General features: G+C 37.5%; 1 protein-coding gene across 3 annotated transcripts in view; it reads right to left on the reverse strand.

Annotated features, from left to right (window-relative positions):
- Nucleotides 1–19,878, reverse strand: part of FNBP1L (formin binding protein 1 like) — a 52,834-nt gene that overhangs the window by 4,891 nt on the left and 28,065 nt on the right. For 2 of the 3 annotated variants that reach the window (XM_059478434.1, XM_059478433.1), the window contains exons 3-11: nucleotides 16,899–16,952; nucleotides 15,294–15,441; nucleotides 14,817–14,879; nucleotides 13,467–13,571; nucleotides 12,109–12,237; nucleotides 9,898–10,044; nucleotides 9,039–9,242; nucleotides 905–1,014; nucleotides 200–332 (exon numbers count right to left, since the gene is read on the reverse strand). In XM_059478434.1, coding sequence (XP_059334417.1) covers nucleotides 200–332; nucleotides 905–1,014; nucleotides 9,039–9,242; nucleotides 9,898–10,044; nucleotides 12,109–12,237; nucleotides 13,467–13,571; nucleotides 14,817–14,879; nucleotides 15,294–15,441; nucleotides 16,899–16,952 — 1,093 coding nt within the window. Of the gene's footprint in view, nucleotides 1–199; nucleotides 333–904; nucleotides 1,015–3,064; nucleotides 3,080–6,555; nucleotides 6,715–9,038; nucleotides 9,243–9,897; nucleotides 10,045–12,108; nucleotides 12,238–13,466; nucleotides 13,572–14,816; nucleotides 14,880–15,293; nucleotides 15,442–16,898; nucleotides 16,953–19,878 lie in introns of all 3 variants that reach the window. The other variant, XM_059478435.1, reaches the window with a different exon arrangement.

Consider the following 19,878-nt stretch of genomic DNA (forward strand, 5'->3'; position numbering starts at 1 on the left):
CAGTTTGTATCTTTAATCATGTACATCTTTATTCTGGGTAGATGAACATACTTGAAAATACAGCGCCCCACAAAAACTTTATCAGGACATCTACTCTTCAATCAAGTAGTTTTTCTGGGTGCTACATTTAAAATCTGTATGGCAAAGTACAATTGTACCAATCATTTACATTTTCCAAGAAACTGTTTTAGAATCTAACCTCATTCTTGTGTATTTCCATCCGCAGACGGTCCATATTGCTCATAGTCTCAGTTAATTTTGGTTGCAAACTGCTTGGATCACCCATCTGTGGATTTTTTTCATAAACATCCTTCATCTTGATGAGGGCATCTCTGAAAACACACAGACCATTACAATAATTAATATACCAGTATTGATTCATTAAAGCTAAAATAAGGTGTATGAGATCCTGAACTGTGATTAGATCTCAAGCACAGCAGTAAGGAACTGGTCTTCATACCATGCCTAAATCCTTCTCCCACTCTGTCATCTCAGCCTTCTGCTTTCCTTTCTTGTGCTGTGCACAGGCACACAAGGACTCCAGCTGTTGACTCTTACCTGTATAGTCCCAGTACTGTTTCCATACTGTTTGCTGTATACAATTTCCTAAATATTGGTCACGTTCTGTTCTTAAAGCACGAAGTTGCAGCTATCGTGCTCAACTGACACATCTTTTAAAACACCATTTTAGAGCCAATGCTCCCTTTCCAGTATTAGAATCAAAATGAGTATTACAGTAAAGCAGAAGGAAGCAATATTAACAGAACCTACATACAACAAACTATGAACTTTAAAAGGTTATTAATAGCCTGTCTCCTAGCTTTTGAGCACTGTTGGTTAGGTAGAGGATGTAAAAAAAACCAGAGAGAGAACCATGACAGAATCCCCCAAAAAATGCACTCACTTTTGGTCTGTTTCCTTCTGTAGTTCTCTGTTAAGTTCATCAATTCTCTGCTGCAGTTTCTTGCGTCTTTGCTCTGGAGGGAGATGGCTGAAATCTTCTAGTGCAGGGCCCTGCAAGCAGAAATCCCATGAAACAAGCTACCACATGCACAGGTCTGGGCAGCTGAACTGACAAACCCACACATGGACAGTGCTCACTGGAAGCAGATGGACCTTCTTAAAACTCTACTGGACAGACAGCTCTACAAAAGACTGCACAGAATAAATGCATGTTCTTGCTGCCAGAGTGGAGTCACTCAGTCAAGGTGCTTTCTGCCTTCTGTAGCAGTTGGCTCACAGAGGTAACTCAAAATTTCTAGACTTTATTTTTCTGAAGTCATATACCTCCTCTTACATCCACTGCACTTAAAGAAGATTAAGAAAGGACAGAATAATTTGAGTCAGAACAAAAATCTAAGATGTGCATATAATATATATACACACATATATAAATTGTTTCTTTCTCTGGACTGTGTTCTGTGGTCATTTGGATGGTATCAAAAGAAAAATGCTGTAATTTGGATCTTCACTCCAAAGCACTATTATAGTTCTCTTCCAGAACTTTAGCAATCCTAGAAAACATATTAAAATTTACAAAGTTCTGATGAATTTTACCTCAAGCAAAACTGGTTCACAAAGCACAGAAAAAGCCTTTGTAATATCAAAATTATTACTTAAATTTGTTTATTTGACTCCAAACTTGCTCAAATACTCCAAGTCACCTTTTTTTACAGGAAAAAAAAGAAACAAAAAAACAACAACCAAAAACTTCAGGGAGGGAAAAAACCCTCTTACTTCCCAAACTTTAGAAAAAAAAAATCATAAACCAGCCAATTTAAGACCACCTATTTTATGAACCCAGACTTGCAAACTTGATTGCGAACCTGTGCCAGGATTATAATGAGCAGGATAGAAGGACCTGGGTATGAAATGCATGGGAAGTGATTTTTTTTTAATGTATCTTGCAAGCTTGTTGTGAAAACTCTTCCCCTCAGGGTGACAGACACTGACAGCGTTAAGAAGGAAATACAGTACATGTCTTACTCACCAAAGAGTTGGTTTGTTGGTTTTTTTTTGTTTGCTTGGTTGGTTTTTGTAATCCCATTTGCCTAAGGAAGTTGGTTTTAACCTAAGAAACCCACTTACCCTCCATGGAGGCAAACCAAACTAGCCAGCATTTCTTTTGTCAAGAAGGAAGTTTACAGAAACTTGACTGTTCAGATTTTGACATAAGCCTTGGGCTCAGATGCCAAGTTTCCAACACCCTCCCCTTATGGATCTTCTCACCCTCTCAACTTTTCTGCACTTGTAAAATCAATCTCATTACTTTTTGAGAAGGGAATACAAGACATGGTAAAAGAAGGAGAATCAAGATATGTTTTCAAAATAAAACAAGGGTTTTCTTTCTGGAGGAAGAAGAATAGACACTGTGTATAGTCTCAAAGTCCAGAGATGAAAACAGACATAAACAAACTTCCTATTCCCTTCAGAAAGTCTCCCAAGAAAACACTGCTAAGTGGAATATACCACAAAGAAACAAAAATACAATCATGTCCTCTCTATCATTCTTCCTTACATGTTGGTTTAAACCAGACTATCCTACAAATGAATCAGAAGAACAGAGGGGGTTTTTTGTGACTTTTTACTGATTTACCCTGCAATACAATATTGATTAAGGCATGATTTTATTTAATATAACAGTGTCCTGTATTTCTGAGCATAAAGATCCTCCCCCGCAAATTTTTCTTCCAAATTCAAAGGAGTGTAGTATTCCGTATTTCTTCATTACACAAATTTTATATTCTTTTCATATACATATTTTATGCTGCTCAAACAATTTTCCTAACAAAGAAAAATCACCAAGTATTTCCATCATGACCAACTTGTGAATACCAGTCAACTCTAAAGTCCCACAATTGCAGATTTAGTTGCAGCCAGATCACAAATCTAATAGTCTTACATTAAGCATGGATGATTAAGAAGACTGTGCATATGAGTGGAAAATCTGAAGATGTATTTCAGCACCTGACTTAAAGCAGTTATGATATGGAAACACTTTCAGAGGATTATTTTCATGCTATCTCAGCAGAAGTACAGCAGACAGATCAGCACACGGGCTTACCATCTTCACCGACCACTGCACAGTTCATTTGAAAACAGAAAGAAACGGGAAATTATTCACATGCAATGACCAGTTACCAAAGTGACTAATGACTAAAAATGTATTTTTAAAAATCACTTAAGGATTGAAGTTTTCATTTATAAAAAATACATTTTACTGTAAGCACAATAAAATAATTGCTTTAAGAATTACTGATTAAAAAATACTAGGTGATAATGGGTACTTTTAACTTACAAAATTTTAACACTCAACTTCATTAAACTACTTTTGAATTTTAGTGTTCTGAATAAAGGGCTGAGCCTTCTGTTGTAGGAAAAGAAACACACACACAGCCAACATTACACAAAATAGCAGAATTTGATGATGATGGACTGATCAGCCATATACAAAAATTTTTTTAACGATAGCTCAAAATCCACTGCATTCACTCTTATAAATGCAGTTTTTGCAATGTATTTAGTTTATTATCACAGCAGATCTAGAATAAACAGAGACATTTTTAAAGTCCAGAAGTAATTAATTTTACTTTCTGAAAAGATGAATTTGGGTCATTGTTGTTATCTAAAATTGTTTTAGTCCAGATAAAAATAAAGACATTTAAAGAGTAAAGACTTTATCCTTAGAAGAAGCAAATAAAACATGGGTGCCAGGAGCTGAATCTTGGCTTTAACAATCTCAGCATTTTTGAAGCTCTACCATGCTTTTAAAGATTTGGACAACCCTTTCCAGAGAAACACCAAGCATCTTAGAAGACAGGTATCTCAACTTCACTTCTGACCCTGAGATATTTTTCAGGCTGCTGCCTGGGGTACATACACATTAGAATTTCTAGCAATGAGGGACATAAAGCACATTCAAAAACAGTATTTTGGTAGGAATCTTGAAGTCCAGAGATGCAAAATTACATCAACAAACTTCCTGTTCCCTTCACAAAGAGTCTTCCAATAAAACTCTGTTAAGGTCTACAGATCACTGCTGATAATGCAGATATTTTATGTACCAAGTGGCATCAAGCACAGACCTCTCTAAGCACTAACACTGGCTGGAATTGTTAATATTTCAAAGGAGAAGCAGCAGCAGGTACCAGCAGTGCTAACACAGCTACACTGGCTTACACCTTCTGTAAATGCCTACTCTACAGCTACTGTTTGCTGCTCTTGCTCTGGGAAATGACAGGAGAATGAACAATGTGAAGCACAGAGTGGAGGGACACTGGGTCTGTGATCTCCCGCACCTTGACTGAGATCCTGTCCAGAGCCTGTTAAATAAAATGACCGGGATGCTTCACTGGCTGATGGATGCCAACTCACAGATAAAGCTCAGCAGAAGCAAACTGAGCACCATCTTACATGGGCAGATGGTCAGAGGACAAAGGGGAACATTTTTTAACTGAAAGAAGATAGATTTAGATTGAATGTTAGGAAGAAATTCTATACTCAGAGGGTGGGGAGGCACTGGCACAGGTTGCTCAGAGCAGCTGTGGATGCCCCATCCCTGGTGGGTTTAAGGCCAGGTTGGATGGGGCTCTGAGCAGCCTGCTCTAGTGCAAGGGGTCCCTGCCCATAGCAGGGGATGACCTTGAGGTTCCTTCCAAACCAAACCTTTCTATCATTCCATGGTTTAGTATTTCTGCATTTCAGTACCACATGGAAATAATTTTCCAGGGACAAAACACGTGGGAAACAGCATCACATACTATTAAGCATTTAATATTGTATATTATAAAGATAAGACTGATCAATGAGATTAAAAAAAAATCTATTACTAGTCCAGTATACATTTAAGTTCAAAAGACGTTAAAAATATGCAATTATGTGGTCTTTGTTGAAATGCTTGCAAGGAAATTCAGAATATATGTAAATTAAATGCTCATTTTTGAAGATTTTACAGCGATAAAGTCTTTAATATTATGGCACATTGGAGTGAGTCTAGATCTGCAGGACCCTAGCGATGCTTCCTAATGTTAAAGAATTATTAAATTTAAATTATTTAAAGAATTTATTAATTCAACTTTACAACATGAAGAATGTATTTAAAAATCAATAAAGATATGGCTTCATTTTCCCTTAGCACTCTATAGTAGTTATATGATCTTTCCCTTCAGAAGAGGTTCTAGACCTACTGGTACTACAAGGTGACGATTGGTGAGGCAGCAGTCAGTACTTGTAGTGACCCACAAAACCAAAGCGTAATCAAGGCCTGTGCCATTCCACCAGCTCCCTAACGCAGGCAGCTCCTCCCTGAGCCCTGAAGAGGCATCACCTCCACAGCCAGAGCCAATCATGGTCTAATGGCTGGGAAGGGAGAGGAGACCCTGCCCACCACACAGACTTGGAGGAACACAAGGATTCTCCAAAAAATGGCAGTGCTAGGAAGGCTCTCTCCAAGGTATCTGGGGGCCTGAAATTAGATGCCACAACATGATTTAAGATAAATAAAGAAAGTTTTAACTGTAACTCATTCTGCTTCACAATGACAACAAGGGAGCCTCTGAACTGTATCTTTACTGCAAGAGAGCATTTTTGTACCTTGATCTCCCTATTATGACAACAACAGTCAACCATTCTTGATGCTCATGAGATAGCAAGTCCACATTGTCTTGAAATACCAAAAAATTATTAATTATATACAACCAAATGCATCCAATTACCTTTTTATTTGGATGAATAAATACCACTAAACAACATGAGCTGGGCAGCCTGTGCTTTTCTGACATAACAGGAAAGTAACAGTACACTTATCACAGTACATTTATCCTAGCAGCATAAATGTTGCTAGGAAACCACTTCATATTTCCCTTCTACTGGCTTCCAGACAAATTATATTTACAGAATATGCCACTGTATTAGTAAATTAATTGATAAGTCTCTGTGGCATTTGGTAGTAAATTTTTCAATAATTCTACCCAAAAGAAACTAGGACAAACAAGAGCAACTAATTAATCAGAAAACACATTAATGCTGTAGTGTTTTTTTAAAAAAACAGTATTTCAAAATCTGCCATCACCATAATCTATAGCATTTAATGTACAAAAGGAATTAAATTCTCCATTCTTAGTTCAGTGTCTCGTAATCAACTTCTACTATTTTCAACGTCAGCAAATAAGACATTGGATCTGTCAGATGATTTTTGTGATAACCGTATATCCAATGATCAATTACTGAAAATATGTGTTACATGATGGTAGGAAAACATTTGTGAATGTGAACAACAATGAAAATCAAACACATGCTGAGCACCCTCTTTATAACACCTTTTTTTAGGCACAAGCATTTTAAATGTGATAAAGAATATTTCTATTTTAATTTCTTTTTAATCTGTTGGCAACTTCTGAATAGTATGAAACAAAGTATCCTAAAACTGACCTTATGGCTGGCATGTTACTTTTAACTAAGTAAGCCTTATAATGAGGGTGAAGAGCATTAGAAAAGCCACATCACAAACACACTGCTCATAGCCCATCATGCATTTCAACTTGTTATCAAACTTACCCCTCTTTTGAGGCTTCTGAAAGAAGGAATTCTGGGCTTCCCTGTTTTTATGTCACTCATGCAATAATGCACTGGTTCAATGGAGAATATGGGATACTGGGACCCATTAGGAGTACTGGATGTGTATAAACTAGTAGGGGTTAGGGGTGGGGATTGTGGCTAATGTGGAAATAAAGAAAGCAATAAATAAGCCAAATGTTCAAAGTGATTTTAAAATGAAAATTCTGTCTTACAAAAATAAAATTTCCATCCAACACAGAAACAGGTTGTAACATTCCAGACACATTTATACTATAACTGTATTGGGTTTAAAAGGTTTCTGTCATGAATTAATCTTCAGAGTTATGGGCTGCTGCAGAGAAGGAAGGAAGCTTTAGCCTCAACGCTGGCACAAGATCCTAAAAAGATCCCAAAGCTCCCTGTCTCTTTTCTTAAAACAGCTCTGCTATTGCTACAATCCTGGAAGCTCAAGCATTTCTGCTCTCTACTTCCTCCTACATATTGAGGCACCCTACCAGGTTAGCCAGAACAGAAATACTTGGTACATCTATGGGGAATGACTAAAACAACAAGTATTCTCAAACTCTATAGTCAAGCTGGACTGACACAATGGCTGCATGGCATTCTTAATATCATCCCAAGAACCTCCTTCCCTTTTTTCAAATTGCTTCTCTCATTTTTTGTCTCTTATGCCTCTGCTATTCTTGCCCAGTTCAATTTCCCTCTAATCCCACTGCTGCACAACTCGTTCCCTTTACAAAAGGCTTTTATGTCTTTGACAACAGTAAAAATAGGTAAAGGAATACCTGGAAGTTGAGACCAGCCATAGTTTCAGCTAAATGAAGGTCCAAAGACCCCCATGAATAGCCCAGCTGTACTAAACCAATTGATTTTATAATAGATAATTTAAGAATATATTTTAAAGCATGTGATCAGTATTTGGAATTAAATATGTAGCTTTCAGTAAATATTTTGCTTCCAGCTGCTGTTTTGTAGAGCACTCCTCCATCCTCCCCAAAACCAGGTGAAAATCAGGGACAAAATCTTTCATTTCATGCAGGTCCTTAGGGAAGAGATGCATGTAGTATGTGCACACACACGTCACACCTGTGACTCCATAGAGAAACCAGTAAGGCTGACTCCCTGAATGCTGCACACAGTGAGTGAACTGGGAAGAAGAAAGAGTAGGGCAAGTCTTGTCAGCTTATTTCAGCTGTCACCACACTAAGGGATTTCCTATAAACTACACCAAATGCCAAGGTCCAGGCTGAAACCAGGGTACACTTATATAACTCTCCAAACTCTCAGAAAGATGTCTTGTGGTCAAACTGGCAATTGTCATCTAATTTCAGAACAGGCTGAATCTCACCCACCTCTGCAGACAAATGCAATATATATGTCCATGTATTAGTGCATGCTATGAATCATTAATTATACTGCATGAAAAGGAAACAATCAGTTTTAACACACAGCTGGAGTTACAGCATATACTGAGGATGGAATAAAAAAAAAATCAGCTGGATCTTTCCTTTTTGTAAATACCTACTCTCTCAGAATACTATTAAGTGGAAAATAAATTCTGCCATTAAGAAGCCCTAAGAATAGTTTCCTGTAATAAATGACAGAAACTGACTTGGAGCATTAAAATAATCTTGCAAAAATTTGTGGGAATCATTAAAACAGCTCACTGATATGCTCCAATATTAAATAAAGATAAATAAATTTAAATATGTACATGCTTCATTCATTTATATAGCAAATGCATGTACTGACAATCTTCTGTTGATCCATGAAGGCATCTTGCACAGGAAGTGTTAACTGTAACTCGTAAGAAAACAAAGTAGTAATTTCAATGCTTTCCATTTTTTCTTGAGCATTGGAATATTTTTACCTAGTTCCTAGTAATATTTCTTCTAGTACATTTACCTTTATGGAGCTTCCACAATGTGTTTTACCAGTGACAGATTATAAATTTTAATGTTTTCAGAGAAACCTCGGGAGTTTTCAAAACTTGCAACAGGTGTAATAAAAATCTATACTTCTCCATGTAAATGTGACATTTAGAAGGGTGTTGCTTTTTGTGCCATAACAGACAGATCTGAAGACTGCCCAATTCCAAAGCATACTCTCCTCTCTCCTTATTTTTACACTCACAATTAATACCTTTCCTATGCAACTACAGAAAGTCTTTACAGAATCTTAGAAACATTACAGTAATGGGAAGCTACTTTTATCAAGTAACTATTAAAAATGCTCCCAGACACAAATTACTATAAGAAAAACTGAAAAACTTCCCCATTGACAACTTGATTTTTACCATGGTAAGTACCCAAACCTACTCAACCCTTCTGATCTCCTTACACATACTTTAAAAGACATGGGCAGGCAAAGGGAAGATTTTTTAAAACTACATTAATTGCTGCTTCCATGCACTCTCAATGTTCAAATTTTAATTTTCCAAATAGTAATTTCTTAATTGTTACCTTTGGTTTCTTTCCAAATAGCCACAGCTTTCCTTTAGCCTTGCCAACTGTAGTTTTTGTATCAATTCTCATTCCCTCTTGCTTTGGTGTACTGATGGTTCCATCAGAGATAGTTCTGTAAATATTCTGACTGTAGTCTTCAAATGGGAAATCTCCAGGAGGCTCAAAACCAGATTTGAAGCAGTCTATCACTAGTTGAGAGTCCTAAACACAGGACATTAAGGAGTTTAAAAAGCAAACCCATCACACACTTTTGGATCGAGCAAGTGAAGATAACATTCTTTTATCTCAGCATTGTTCATGAGTGTATAGCAAAGCATACTCTGCTATTCAGAATATTCCAGCAAATACTTCCCAAGGGTTACCACAAATTTCAAACAGGGCCAAACTACTTTCACCTTTTCATCTTGCATCATTGGCACTGAAATGAAGACAGAACTAAGAAACTAGATGAAGTAAGATAAAATAGGACAGAACATGCCGCAGTCAAGCAGGACACAGAATGAGTACTTTGTTAACTGAATACCCTTTATATGTTTTAATGTCACATGCAGGGGAAAATAATGACCACGGTATTGCAGGATATTTTAAGATAACTAAAATAATGCGTCCAAAATCACACCCAATGAGAATGTGTCAGAGATATTCAGATTACAGTAAAGCAATAAAGCAGAAAGAGAGCAGACAACAAAAGCAGAAGTGGTCCTTTCTGCTGAAATGGAAGTCACAACACTTTAGAAGCAAATATTTGATAAGAGGAAGATATCTGTACAGGGTAAGTCAGTCCTTCCCCTCTTCACAGCTTCTGCAGCAGCTCAATTGCTACCACATATTTAAAAAGTTCCCCAGTTCTACTTACTCTATGTTCATCAACTGATTTTGCTGCAAGGATCATCCCCTCCAAGCACTTTGAGATAATTGGAATAACCTTGCGCTCAGAGTCAGCAAAGCCTTTGTAACATTCACTAAGTTTGATAGTCCTCCTTTCATCCATTTCTTGAAGTTGCTGCAAGTGCAAAGAAATATAAAATAAAGCTTTCATTTGCTGTTTTTTTTCCTCCTCAATCCTGACATATGCAGTTACTGTGGTCACCACAGTGTGGGCCAGAATTTCTATGCTTTCCCAGTATTTTTATTTGCTTAAAAAAACAGAACTTAGAAGTCCTTGTAGACACAGTCTTAGGCTGCCCAGTACAATAGTTATGAAGACTTCATGCTCTTTTATTTCTAAAAATCATGTAATGGATGGGATTTTGTTTTCCTTTTTCTTTTATAAAGCACATGTACAGTGTTTACAGGCAACTGTTTGAAGTATTTGTTTTATGCAAAAATGAGAACCACATTGAAGAAATTTTACTGATTTCTACATCTCCTCACTCTCTCCTTCTAGTTCCAAGTAATTCCTCTCTGGTGATAAATATATCCATGTCGCTTTTATTATTATACCTTCCAAGCAATACCAATTATTTAAAATAGGAAAAATAAGCAAAACTAAAATTACTGGCACTTTAGACACTGATTTGAAATACAAACCATTTCCTTTAGCAGTGTGCAAGAAAATAAAGAGAAGAATACCATTACATAAGATTTGCAATCAAAGTTTAGCAGAACAGAACAAAAAAGAATAAATTCAAGAGAAATACTACTAAGATAACAGCTCTGGGCTTTTCACCTGAATGTGGAAAACACCCCAAACAAAAACAAAAATCAGTAAAACATATACCAATAGGTTGTCAAAAACTGGATAAGAAGTTGAATCTTTCCTCTATCTACACTGAGGCAGATGTCTCAAACAATATTCAATTTTGTCTCTCTAAGACAAAACAACCACCTAGACGTGCTAAACACTTCTCCAAGGTTTTCCCATAGAATGTCCCCAAATACTTGCAATGAAGTAATAAAGTGTAGTCCCAAGAGAAAACAGGACTAGGCCTTTCTGCTCTTACTGTAGAGTTCAAAAAATATGAGTAATATCATACAATGATAATGGATTTTAACCCTGGAGAAATAAAGGCAGTAAAGCATAAGTCTGGTGCAAGCTACAAAGATGATCAACCTATTTCTGCTGGGAGCTGACTGCAGCTCTTGGATCAGTGTGTGAAGTCAGACCTACTGTGGTGCTGCTTAACTGTTTAAATATTAGAAAATTCTTTAATAAGTCAAGGTAATTTTTTCCTGTGAATCCTAGACCTTCTAGTAAGGATTTAAAAAAAAAAACAAAAAAAACCACGAACTGACCTGGGCTGCTGGAAAATATCAAGCATATTGAAGTTGAATTCCTCCAAATAAACCCAGTGTTTCACCTTGCATTTCCTCACTCCCTCAGTATCAGTTCCCACCCATATTTCCCAAATGGCAGAAGGTAAATGCCAACACACTTACGACCTCTCTTCACCTGATACCCCAACTATTTTAAACTGGTTTTCCAGTTTTGCTAAGTCCATGTTTTTGAAAGAATGTTACAAAAATTCTTACTAGTTACATAAAGCATCTCTAGAAATCCCCACTTTAGATGCAAAGTATTGATCTTTAACTTTTTTACTTGGTTTAGAGAGACCTGTGGATTGCTGGCAACACTGATGGAGCAAGGACTAACTGGGGGCTGGGAGGGTGCTGGAACTTCTGCTTCCAATGCAGCCTTTTTAACCCATGCATGAGATCCATGAAACCACAGCCACCATCAGCTCTGGGCTTTCCTTCACCTCAGCACAGGCAGAGCATCACACACACTCACAAGGATCCTGAGAACTACTGACCAACCCCCATTAGAATGATTATTTTAAGTGTCTTCTGTCACCCAGAAGTGTTTATTTTGCCAGACCCTTTCAGAAATATTTAAACAAAGAGTCTCTAAAGTATAAATCTTAGAGAAAATGCAACCAAGCATTTTAGTTAGAAATCCAAGCATTAGTATGGTAAGCAGACTCATGAAAAAACACAAGTTGTCTCAAGATTATGGTAATTTCTTGATAAAATGATCCACTAACATCCAAAAAACCAGTTTTTAATTTTAAAGCCTACTTCTTCATTAGAAAAGGATTAGACATGCTTTATCTGTTAATTTTTTTACCTTGTAAATCTGAGGAATGACAATGTAGTAGTGTTTGTGCTGTTCTCCATTAAAATTCTGTAGTTGTGCAGCATATTCGTTTTTGTTTTCATCAGCCATGTGTGTGCGCAGGTTTAACTGTTGCTTGGCCTAGTAGGAAAGTGTTACCAGGTTAAACGTGTCTTGTACTTTTCAGTGACACAGTATCATTTTATTTTATCAACTGTGCAGTAACAGTAGTCACAAGTCATTAAAGCCAACATCCTTATAACTTAACTATAAAGAATGTGAGACTTGACATATACTGACACTCCAAAACCTCATTTGTTATATACAGAGAAAGCAATGATCACTCTAGGCCCCTTAGGCAGACTGCTAAATATGTATCCTAAAACCCAGAAAAGTGACTGATCCCATAAACCACGAGGTACCAAACAGCAGACAGCTGCCAGTTAAAGGAAGACACTCAGCACAGCCATCCAGAGGGGCTCCCATGAGCTTTAACAAGGCCAAGTGCCAGGTCCTTCATGTGAGCTGGAGTGATCCCAAGCACTAATGCAGGCTGGGAGAGCATGGGGTGAGAGCAGCCCTGAGGAGAAGGACTGGGGCCCTTGCACTGTGCACTCACAGCCCACAAAGCCAACCCTATCCTGGGCTCCCCCAAAAGCAGCGTGGCCAGCAGCTCAAGGGAGCGGCCTCTGCCCCTCTGCTCAGCCCTCCTGAGACCCCACCTGGAGTGCCCTCAGCACAGGAAGGAAATGGACCTGCTGGGAAGAGTCCAAACAAGGGCAAAGATCATCAGAGGACTGGAGCATCTCTCCCATAAAGACAAGCTGAGATTTGGAGATTTTCAGCCTGCAGAAACAAAGGCTTTGGGGACACCTCAGAGCCCCTTCCAGTACCTAAAGAGTGTCTACAAGAGAGCTGGAGAGGGACTTTTCAAAGGGCAGGTACAATTGGGCAAGGGGGAATGATTTTTAACTCAGAGGGCAGGTTTAGATTTGACATTAGGAAAAAATTCTTCCCTATGAGGTTGGTGAGGCACTGGAAGAGGCTGCCCAGAGCAGCTGTGGATGCCCCATCCCTGGCAGTGTTCAAGGCCAGGTTGGACAGGGCTTTGAGCAACTTGGTCTAGTGGAAGCTGTCCCTGCCCATGGCAGGGGAGTCCTCAAGGTCCATTCCAACCCAAACCATTCTGATTCTGAAGCACACTCCTTTCATGTGCTGGCTTACATCTCATTGGAACTTTGATTTGGCACGTAACAAGTAAGCATATTTTACACACAATGTCACACAGTCAATGAATATTGTTTCAGTACTGATGATTAACATGTAAATGAAATACAATTGATAATAAAGTAAAGCCACCACACCCTTACCTTCTCAACATCAGCCTTTGTCGCATTAGTGTCATTGTCCAGTCGCTCATAGCTTTGCTGTGCCTTCTCTGCCTCTCTGCATTCTCTCTCAAATTTCTTTTTGCTCTACAAAAGGCACAAACTTAGTGCTTCAACAGCCACTATTCCAACATTAAATCTGAATTCTAAATATCAAAGCTTCCTTTTAAGTATCTTAAATTCACTAAGTCCCTTGAAAGGAGCACATTGTTAGCACAGCAACTAGGTCAACTGAATTATTTTGAAGGCAGTGTGAAGGACGTATCTACACTACAATCACCATCAGTATTCATGTCAAGTGGCACAGCTGCAGGTAGCACAGACAACAGTATTCAATATACTTGATGTTCTCTATATGCAGCTGTTGTCAAGACAACTGCTGTAGGAAAAATTGTTGCAGAATTTCACATCTCTAGAGAGAAACTGCAACTGATACACTGAGCTCCTGCTTCACAGCAAAGTCAGGCAACTGAGGTGTGTCCCTTAAAGGCATCTAAATGTATTTAAAAGACTGACTTTGCACTCAGGTAAATATACAGCACTGTATTGTTTGAGCTGAACTGTGGGAACTATCTTGGTGAAGAGATAACATCTAAAACTACCACATATGCTTGTATTCTGATCCTCTGATGATGAACTGAACTCTTTGACATGACAGGGAAGCAAGAACCTGCTCATCTGGGACCACAACAACAAAACAGAAATTCACTTCTCCAGTACTGCTTCACAATAATCTGAATCAAAGGTATAATAAATTTTAAGACACACAACCAGAATATCAGAATGCATCTTGAACAGACTTGGTTGATTTTTATATTTTCTTATCTTTAAAAGCATTTGTTTCAAGAAAAAGAAGCTTATAGTCTGTCCTAGAGACATTCACTTCCTGCATTTATCTGTTAAACGGTAATTCTATCTCCCAAAAATACAATAGTCTATAGTGGTATTCTTGAATATACCTTGGAACACGCCCTCAAGCTCAAGTCAAATTCAGTGACTTAAGATTTCATCTTCATATAAATAAACTATCAATTTTAGTAGCCCAAGGAGAAGCAACAAAAGTCTGTACCCATGCTAAAACCAGATTCCTTTATGCTGGTTATGCTGGATAAAAACCAAGGCTTCTCTCAAACACAAACACAGAAGCTGTTTACAGGAGATTTTTAATCTGGGAACTATAAATACACTGAATTGTATTATGTTACTAAATTATTTGTATATTTAGTAATATACCTCAGTATTAAATCTAAGCAAGAGAGATGAAAACAATTCCACTACAGCCAGTATATCTTACTTAAGTTCAACAGGAATAAAATCCAAACACAAACTCACATTATCCATCTGCTTCCAGCACATGTCCAGATACTGCTGAGCCTTTCGCCCTTCCTGAAGATGCTAAAAACACCACAAATAAATTAAATTTGCCTATATTTTTAGTATTATTACCAATAATTAGTCCCTGCTCTAGCTGACAGCCTATGATGTGCAGTACCTTCCACAAGCTACCCATACTCTTTGGAAGATATTACTCAACATGCAAGAATTGTATCCCAGATACTGTGGTACACTGGCAAAAAAAAAAAGATCTCTAGCAAACACTGACTTCCCAAGAAAATAATTTTTAGGTTTAATAACTGTATTACAGTATATAACATTATATATTATATAAAAACCTTAAATGTGGTTTATAAATGTATCACAAAACCTATGTATTGCTGGGTTCATCAAAATGAGTAAACAAATACATCAGTTCACTAAAAGACATACATCTTGATATGCTATTTTCAACTTTAAAACCACAGAAATTACCATTTTTCTCTCAGTTTTCAGATCATGAGAGTATCTCATCAATTCTCCATACACTCTGTGTCCCATTTCTTCTGCAACTACTTCTCGCTGTCCTGCATAGTCATTCAGCTCATTGAGGATGTTAAAAAAGGCAATACACGAAGTAAACCTGACAGAAAGCACACACACACAAAAAGTTAGGCAGCTTTTTAAAATATACTTACTTTAGTATAGCCTGTACTCCTGATTAAATTAAAAAAACACAAACATTTTACAATAATCCTTATCTCAATGCTAATTGAGTTAGAGTAAAACACAAGCTGGGAAAGCCTAAGTTAAGCCTAGCATGTACTATATGTTGCAACGTCTGTTCAAACACGTTTTACAAGAACAGGGGGTTTGTGGATGGAAAAGAAAGAAGAAGAATACTACCTGGCAAGCCCTGTAGTATAGTGGTACCTCCTAAGCTGGGCCAGGAGGGGCCTGAGCCTGGGAAGGGATACCCCCGTGCCTAGGCTGGGAGCTGAGCCTGCTGCAGATGATGTGCTTGGTGCTCTCCAGGTGCAACATGCCAACCATGCCACTGCTATGCATGCCGATGGGTTTACTGAACAAGCTGCTATCAGCTCTGCAGACAGCTGCCTGTGTGCCTGCCCACCTCTTGGCTGGAAGTAAGGTGCCACTATGGCTGGCACTGAAAAGGGGGGAAGAGGAGGGGCAAAGGGTAGAAAGTGTGTGCGGAAGGGAAGAAAGGGGAAAAAAAAACAGGCAGCACATTAAAATATACATCTTTCTCTCTTTTAATTGTGGAATACTGCCATCTCCTTAGGCTTGGCTTTTGGGAATTTCAAATGCCACTCTAGCACTGGAAGGCCTATTCCCTCAGGCCCAGGATCTTTACATAGTTTAAAAGAGCTAGAGGAATTCCTACTGTGAATTCTCAGGCACTCTGCACAGTATGTGCTCTGGCTGCAACCTGAAACTTGTCCACTTGTTTTATTTCCTAAGACTTACTCCTAAAGAAAAAAAATACTGTGCTTTTTCAAATAAATTTTTTAATGACTATGGAAGGGACAGCAAAACAAGCACATTTTTGATAAATAAAGTTGCTTAGCACAAATTGTTCCTCCACCAGTAGACATCCACTTATTTTGTCTCCAGAGTCAAAGCAAATCAGCATTTTGAGAGATCCTCTTGCCCATAACATGACAATTTGTGTACACTCATGTCTCACTATAGAGATGCATAGCTACATTTGTATTGCCATAAAAATGCACTGAAAATCTCTATTACTAAGCAAAAAACTAAAGCCTAAGTACACACTTGCTTTTCTTTAAAAAACAATACTAGTCTGTACATAGTAAGCTAAACTTCTGCTTTCAAAATTTAAGTTACCTAAGGATAATTTTGGAAGGGAGGAAGTACAACCTGCCATGTCTACTACATTAAAATACCAATGGAAGTAAACATGCTTGAGAATTATAGCAGAACTGTAAGAAGCCAAGCACAATTCTTTTGTTGTCATCACCAATTAAATACTTTATCTTTTAAAAAAATCCATAAGAGGACAGCACGTACAGTTAGTTCTCACTTTTTACACACAGAACTTGAAATGGACATTTTTACCTGGGTTCCTCATCTTTTGGTGAGCGTTTAGGACAGTACTTCTTTACCAGATTTCTATTAAAGAAGAAAAAAACAAGATCCTGTTTTAGAATCTCTTTTGAGAAGACACACATAGAAAACTGCATGAACAAATTATTTCTGTTTAATGTTCTATAAACAAATCTATTCCCTCTGCCAACTTATAAGGGTTCTTTAGATAACACAAGGCTGAAATCTACAGTATTATCAAAGTTTTACACCACTCTGACCTAGAGCAATTTGCAAACATTTTAAAACTTCTACTGCAGTGAGCAGACACGAAATGCAGAGTTTGTTTTTAACATCCTACCCCTGCATGCAGAAGGCAGCAGCAGACGAGGACAAGGCCAATGTACGATCACTGTGTCACACAGAGAGTGCACACTGTGCTGTGCCACCAGCACACAGCTCCATTCCTGAGGGAAGCTCTGAGAACAGATTCTGGGCAAAGATTTTAACCACACTATTTCCAAATCTTTAATAAGGACATGCCCAGAACAGGAGAGGCAACATGTCTTTTCTGAAAAGAGATTTTACACTTTGTCCTCCCATCAGCATTCCCAATACCTAGATTTTAGAAACCAAGCAATTCTCTAGAATCCACAGGACCAGCACTTAGCACAGTATCACAGTCCAAATTTTGAAAACATTGATATGAAATCACCTGCTTATCATAGAATGCAGGAAAAAAAGGAATGGAGGAGTTAAGAGAAGATTCTAGGAGAAAAAAATCTGGCATGCATGTCATCTCACTCTCTCTGTAACTTCAGTTGTTACTAATTATGAACTACCTTACCATTAAAACAAAGGTGCTAATTCTACTTTCATCTAAAATAATCTTGTACAATTTCTCAAACCCATTTATCTGGAAGCCTTCTCTATGGTACAAAAGCCCACATAGTGAGATTATGTCCAGTCACAAAGGATACACCAGAATATGAGCAGGCAGTTGGTGCAGAAATAGTAAACTTGGATCTTCTGCCTGTTTCTATACCCCCTGAGATTACAACCAAAAAAAATTTTACTATTATAAGAAAGGTCATTTTTATATCAATATGTACTAAGAAAGAGAATAAGCACTGACTTTTTAATAAAAAATTACCTACACATTTTACAGTAACCTGCTTATTGAAGTTCACGTAAAAATTTCTTCTCTCCATCCCCAGAACCCACTGCCTATTGTAACATTCTACTTGGTAGGGATTAAATGTAGACATTTTTAGGAAAATGCATAAACAAAATAGGGAAAAAAATATTCACTAAGTAACATTCCTGTGTTCCATTTTCCCTTACATTTCTGCTTTGTTCCTCAGCGCTTATTAATGAATAGGAAATTCCTAAAATTCATGTTATTTTTATTCAGAAGGTGAAACGCATAACACACATACAATGTTGTAGCTAAGCAACCATGCATGAGCCTTTTCAAGGGAAGATTTTCAGAGTTGTTAAAAATAAGAAATTACTTACTAAAGCCATACATTTAAAAACAGCAGGAGAGAAGGGTCATAAATACAGATTTACTACTGTGCTAATTTTTGTTCTGGTTTCATTCTTTAATGCAATTGTTTACTATTTCTAGAAAGACATAAATATTATATAATCCCTTCTCCTAATAACTGCCAGATTCATTAGTCAATCCCATCTACCTTTGGATCAAAGGAACACACAGGTTTGAGACACTGTGATCAGGATTTGACAGCACAAGGTACAGTAATCAATGGCAATAAATATAAAATGACAAGCAAATGCAGGTTTTAAAGGTCAAAGAAAAAGACAGTGTTCATGTGAATAATTATGCACAGATAGCTTTTCCAATTAGTGAATACCAACCCCTAATCAAAAAGAGATATTAAATTTGAATTGTTGAAAAGCACAGGTTGACAAGCAGCCAGTATGAGCACAGATTTGAAGAGTGAAGCATTCTCTCAAAGAGAAGCCAGCTGCCACTTATAAGGATGCATAACATCCTCTGACATTTCAATCTAAATCCATGCCTAATTGTCAGAATTCAGATATGGATCTGGACTAGTTTATAAGAAAATTGTACAAGTAATTGCTCATCATCAGAACAGAAACAAATCTATAAGATTAATGCCTTTGCTTCCTATGAAAAGTGCAGCTGATGACACTCTAATCCTCTTTGGTAGTGAAGTTTTGATGGCTTCTATCACACACTGTATTACAGCCAGCCATTTGGAAGCAGATTTTATACAGGAATAACCACATCCAATTGTGCTGCTCCTGCAATTTTACTAACCTCACTTCTTGGTATAAATTGGTCTCAGGCCAACATCAGTGAGACAGGAACCTGATTTTTAAGAGAAGTACCACCTCAATCACGTAGGCAGAAGTTTAAAAAAGCACTTCAGCTGATAAAAATTACTTACAGTCAGGTACATAGAACATCACACAAAATTTTACAGATGTGTTAAAAATTGTGTTTATCAACAAAAACTAAGTTTTCTTCAGTCAATTAATACAGCACATAAAGAACAGAAGCAGCAGCATCAACACAGCACAACTTCTAGGAAGGTGGCAGCTCAGGCACTGTGGTATCTGCTCATACTGAATCACTACAGCCCCTATATCATATTACCTATGAGCCTGATCACAAATTTTTTTGCTTTCATAAGTAGCTAAAATTGCAGTAAGTACTTAAAAGCATTTCCTATCTCTATTTAATAGCTTCAATACAACTCTGATGCCTTCAATGACTGCACATCAGTATTATGGACTGGGTGAAAACAATAACAGTTAACTGTGGCTTAGTAACATCTCATCAGAAACACTGGAGCAATCAACCTTAAAAAAGTGTAACCTAGATTTCAAGTTTACAAAGCTGAATATCCTTGGAATCATTAAGAAATCACATGTTTAAGTTTATAGCAACAGGACTATAAAAAAAACCTGCCACAACCATATTTGAATAGTAATGAGCAGTGTAAAATCTCAGCTCCAATCA

Source organism: Ammospiza nelsoni, chromosome 9 (genome assembly GCF_027579445.1).
Source record: "Ammospiza nelsoni isolate bAmmNel1 chromosome 9, bAmmNel1.pri, whole genome shotgun sequence".
NCBI lineage: Eukaryota > Metazoa > Chordata > Aves > Passeriformes > Passerellidae > Ammospiza > Ammospiza nelsoni.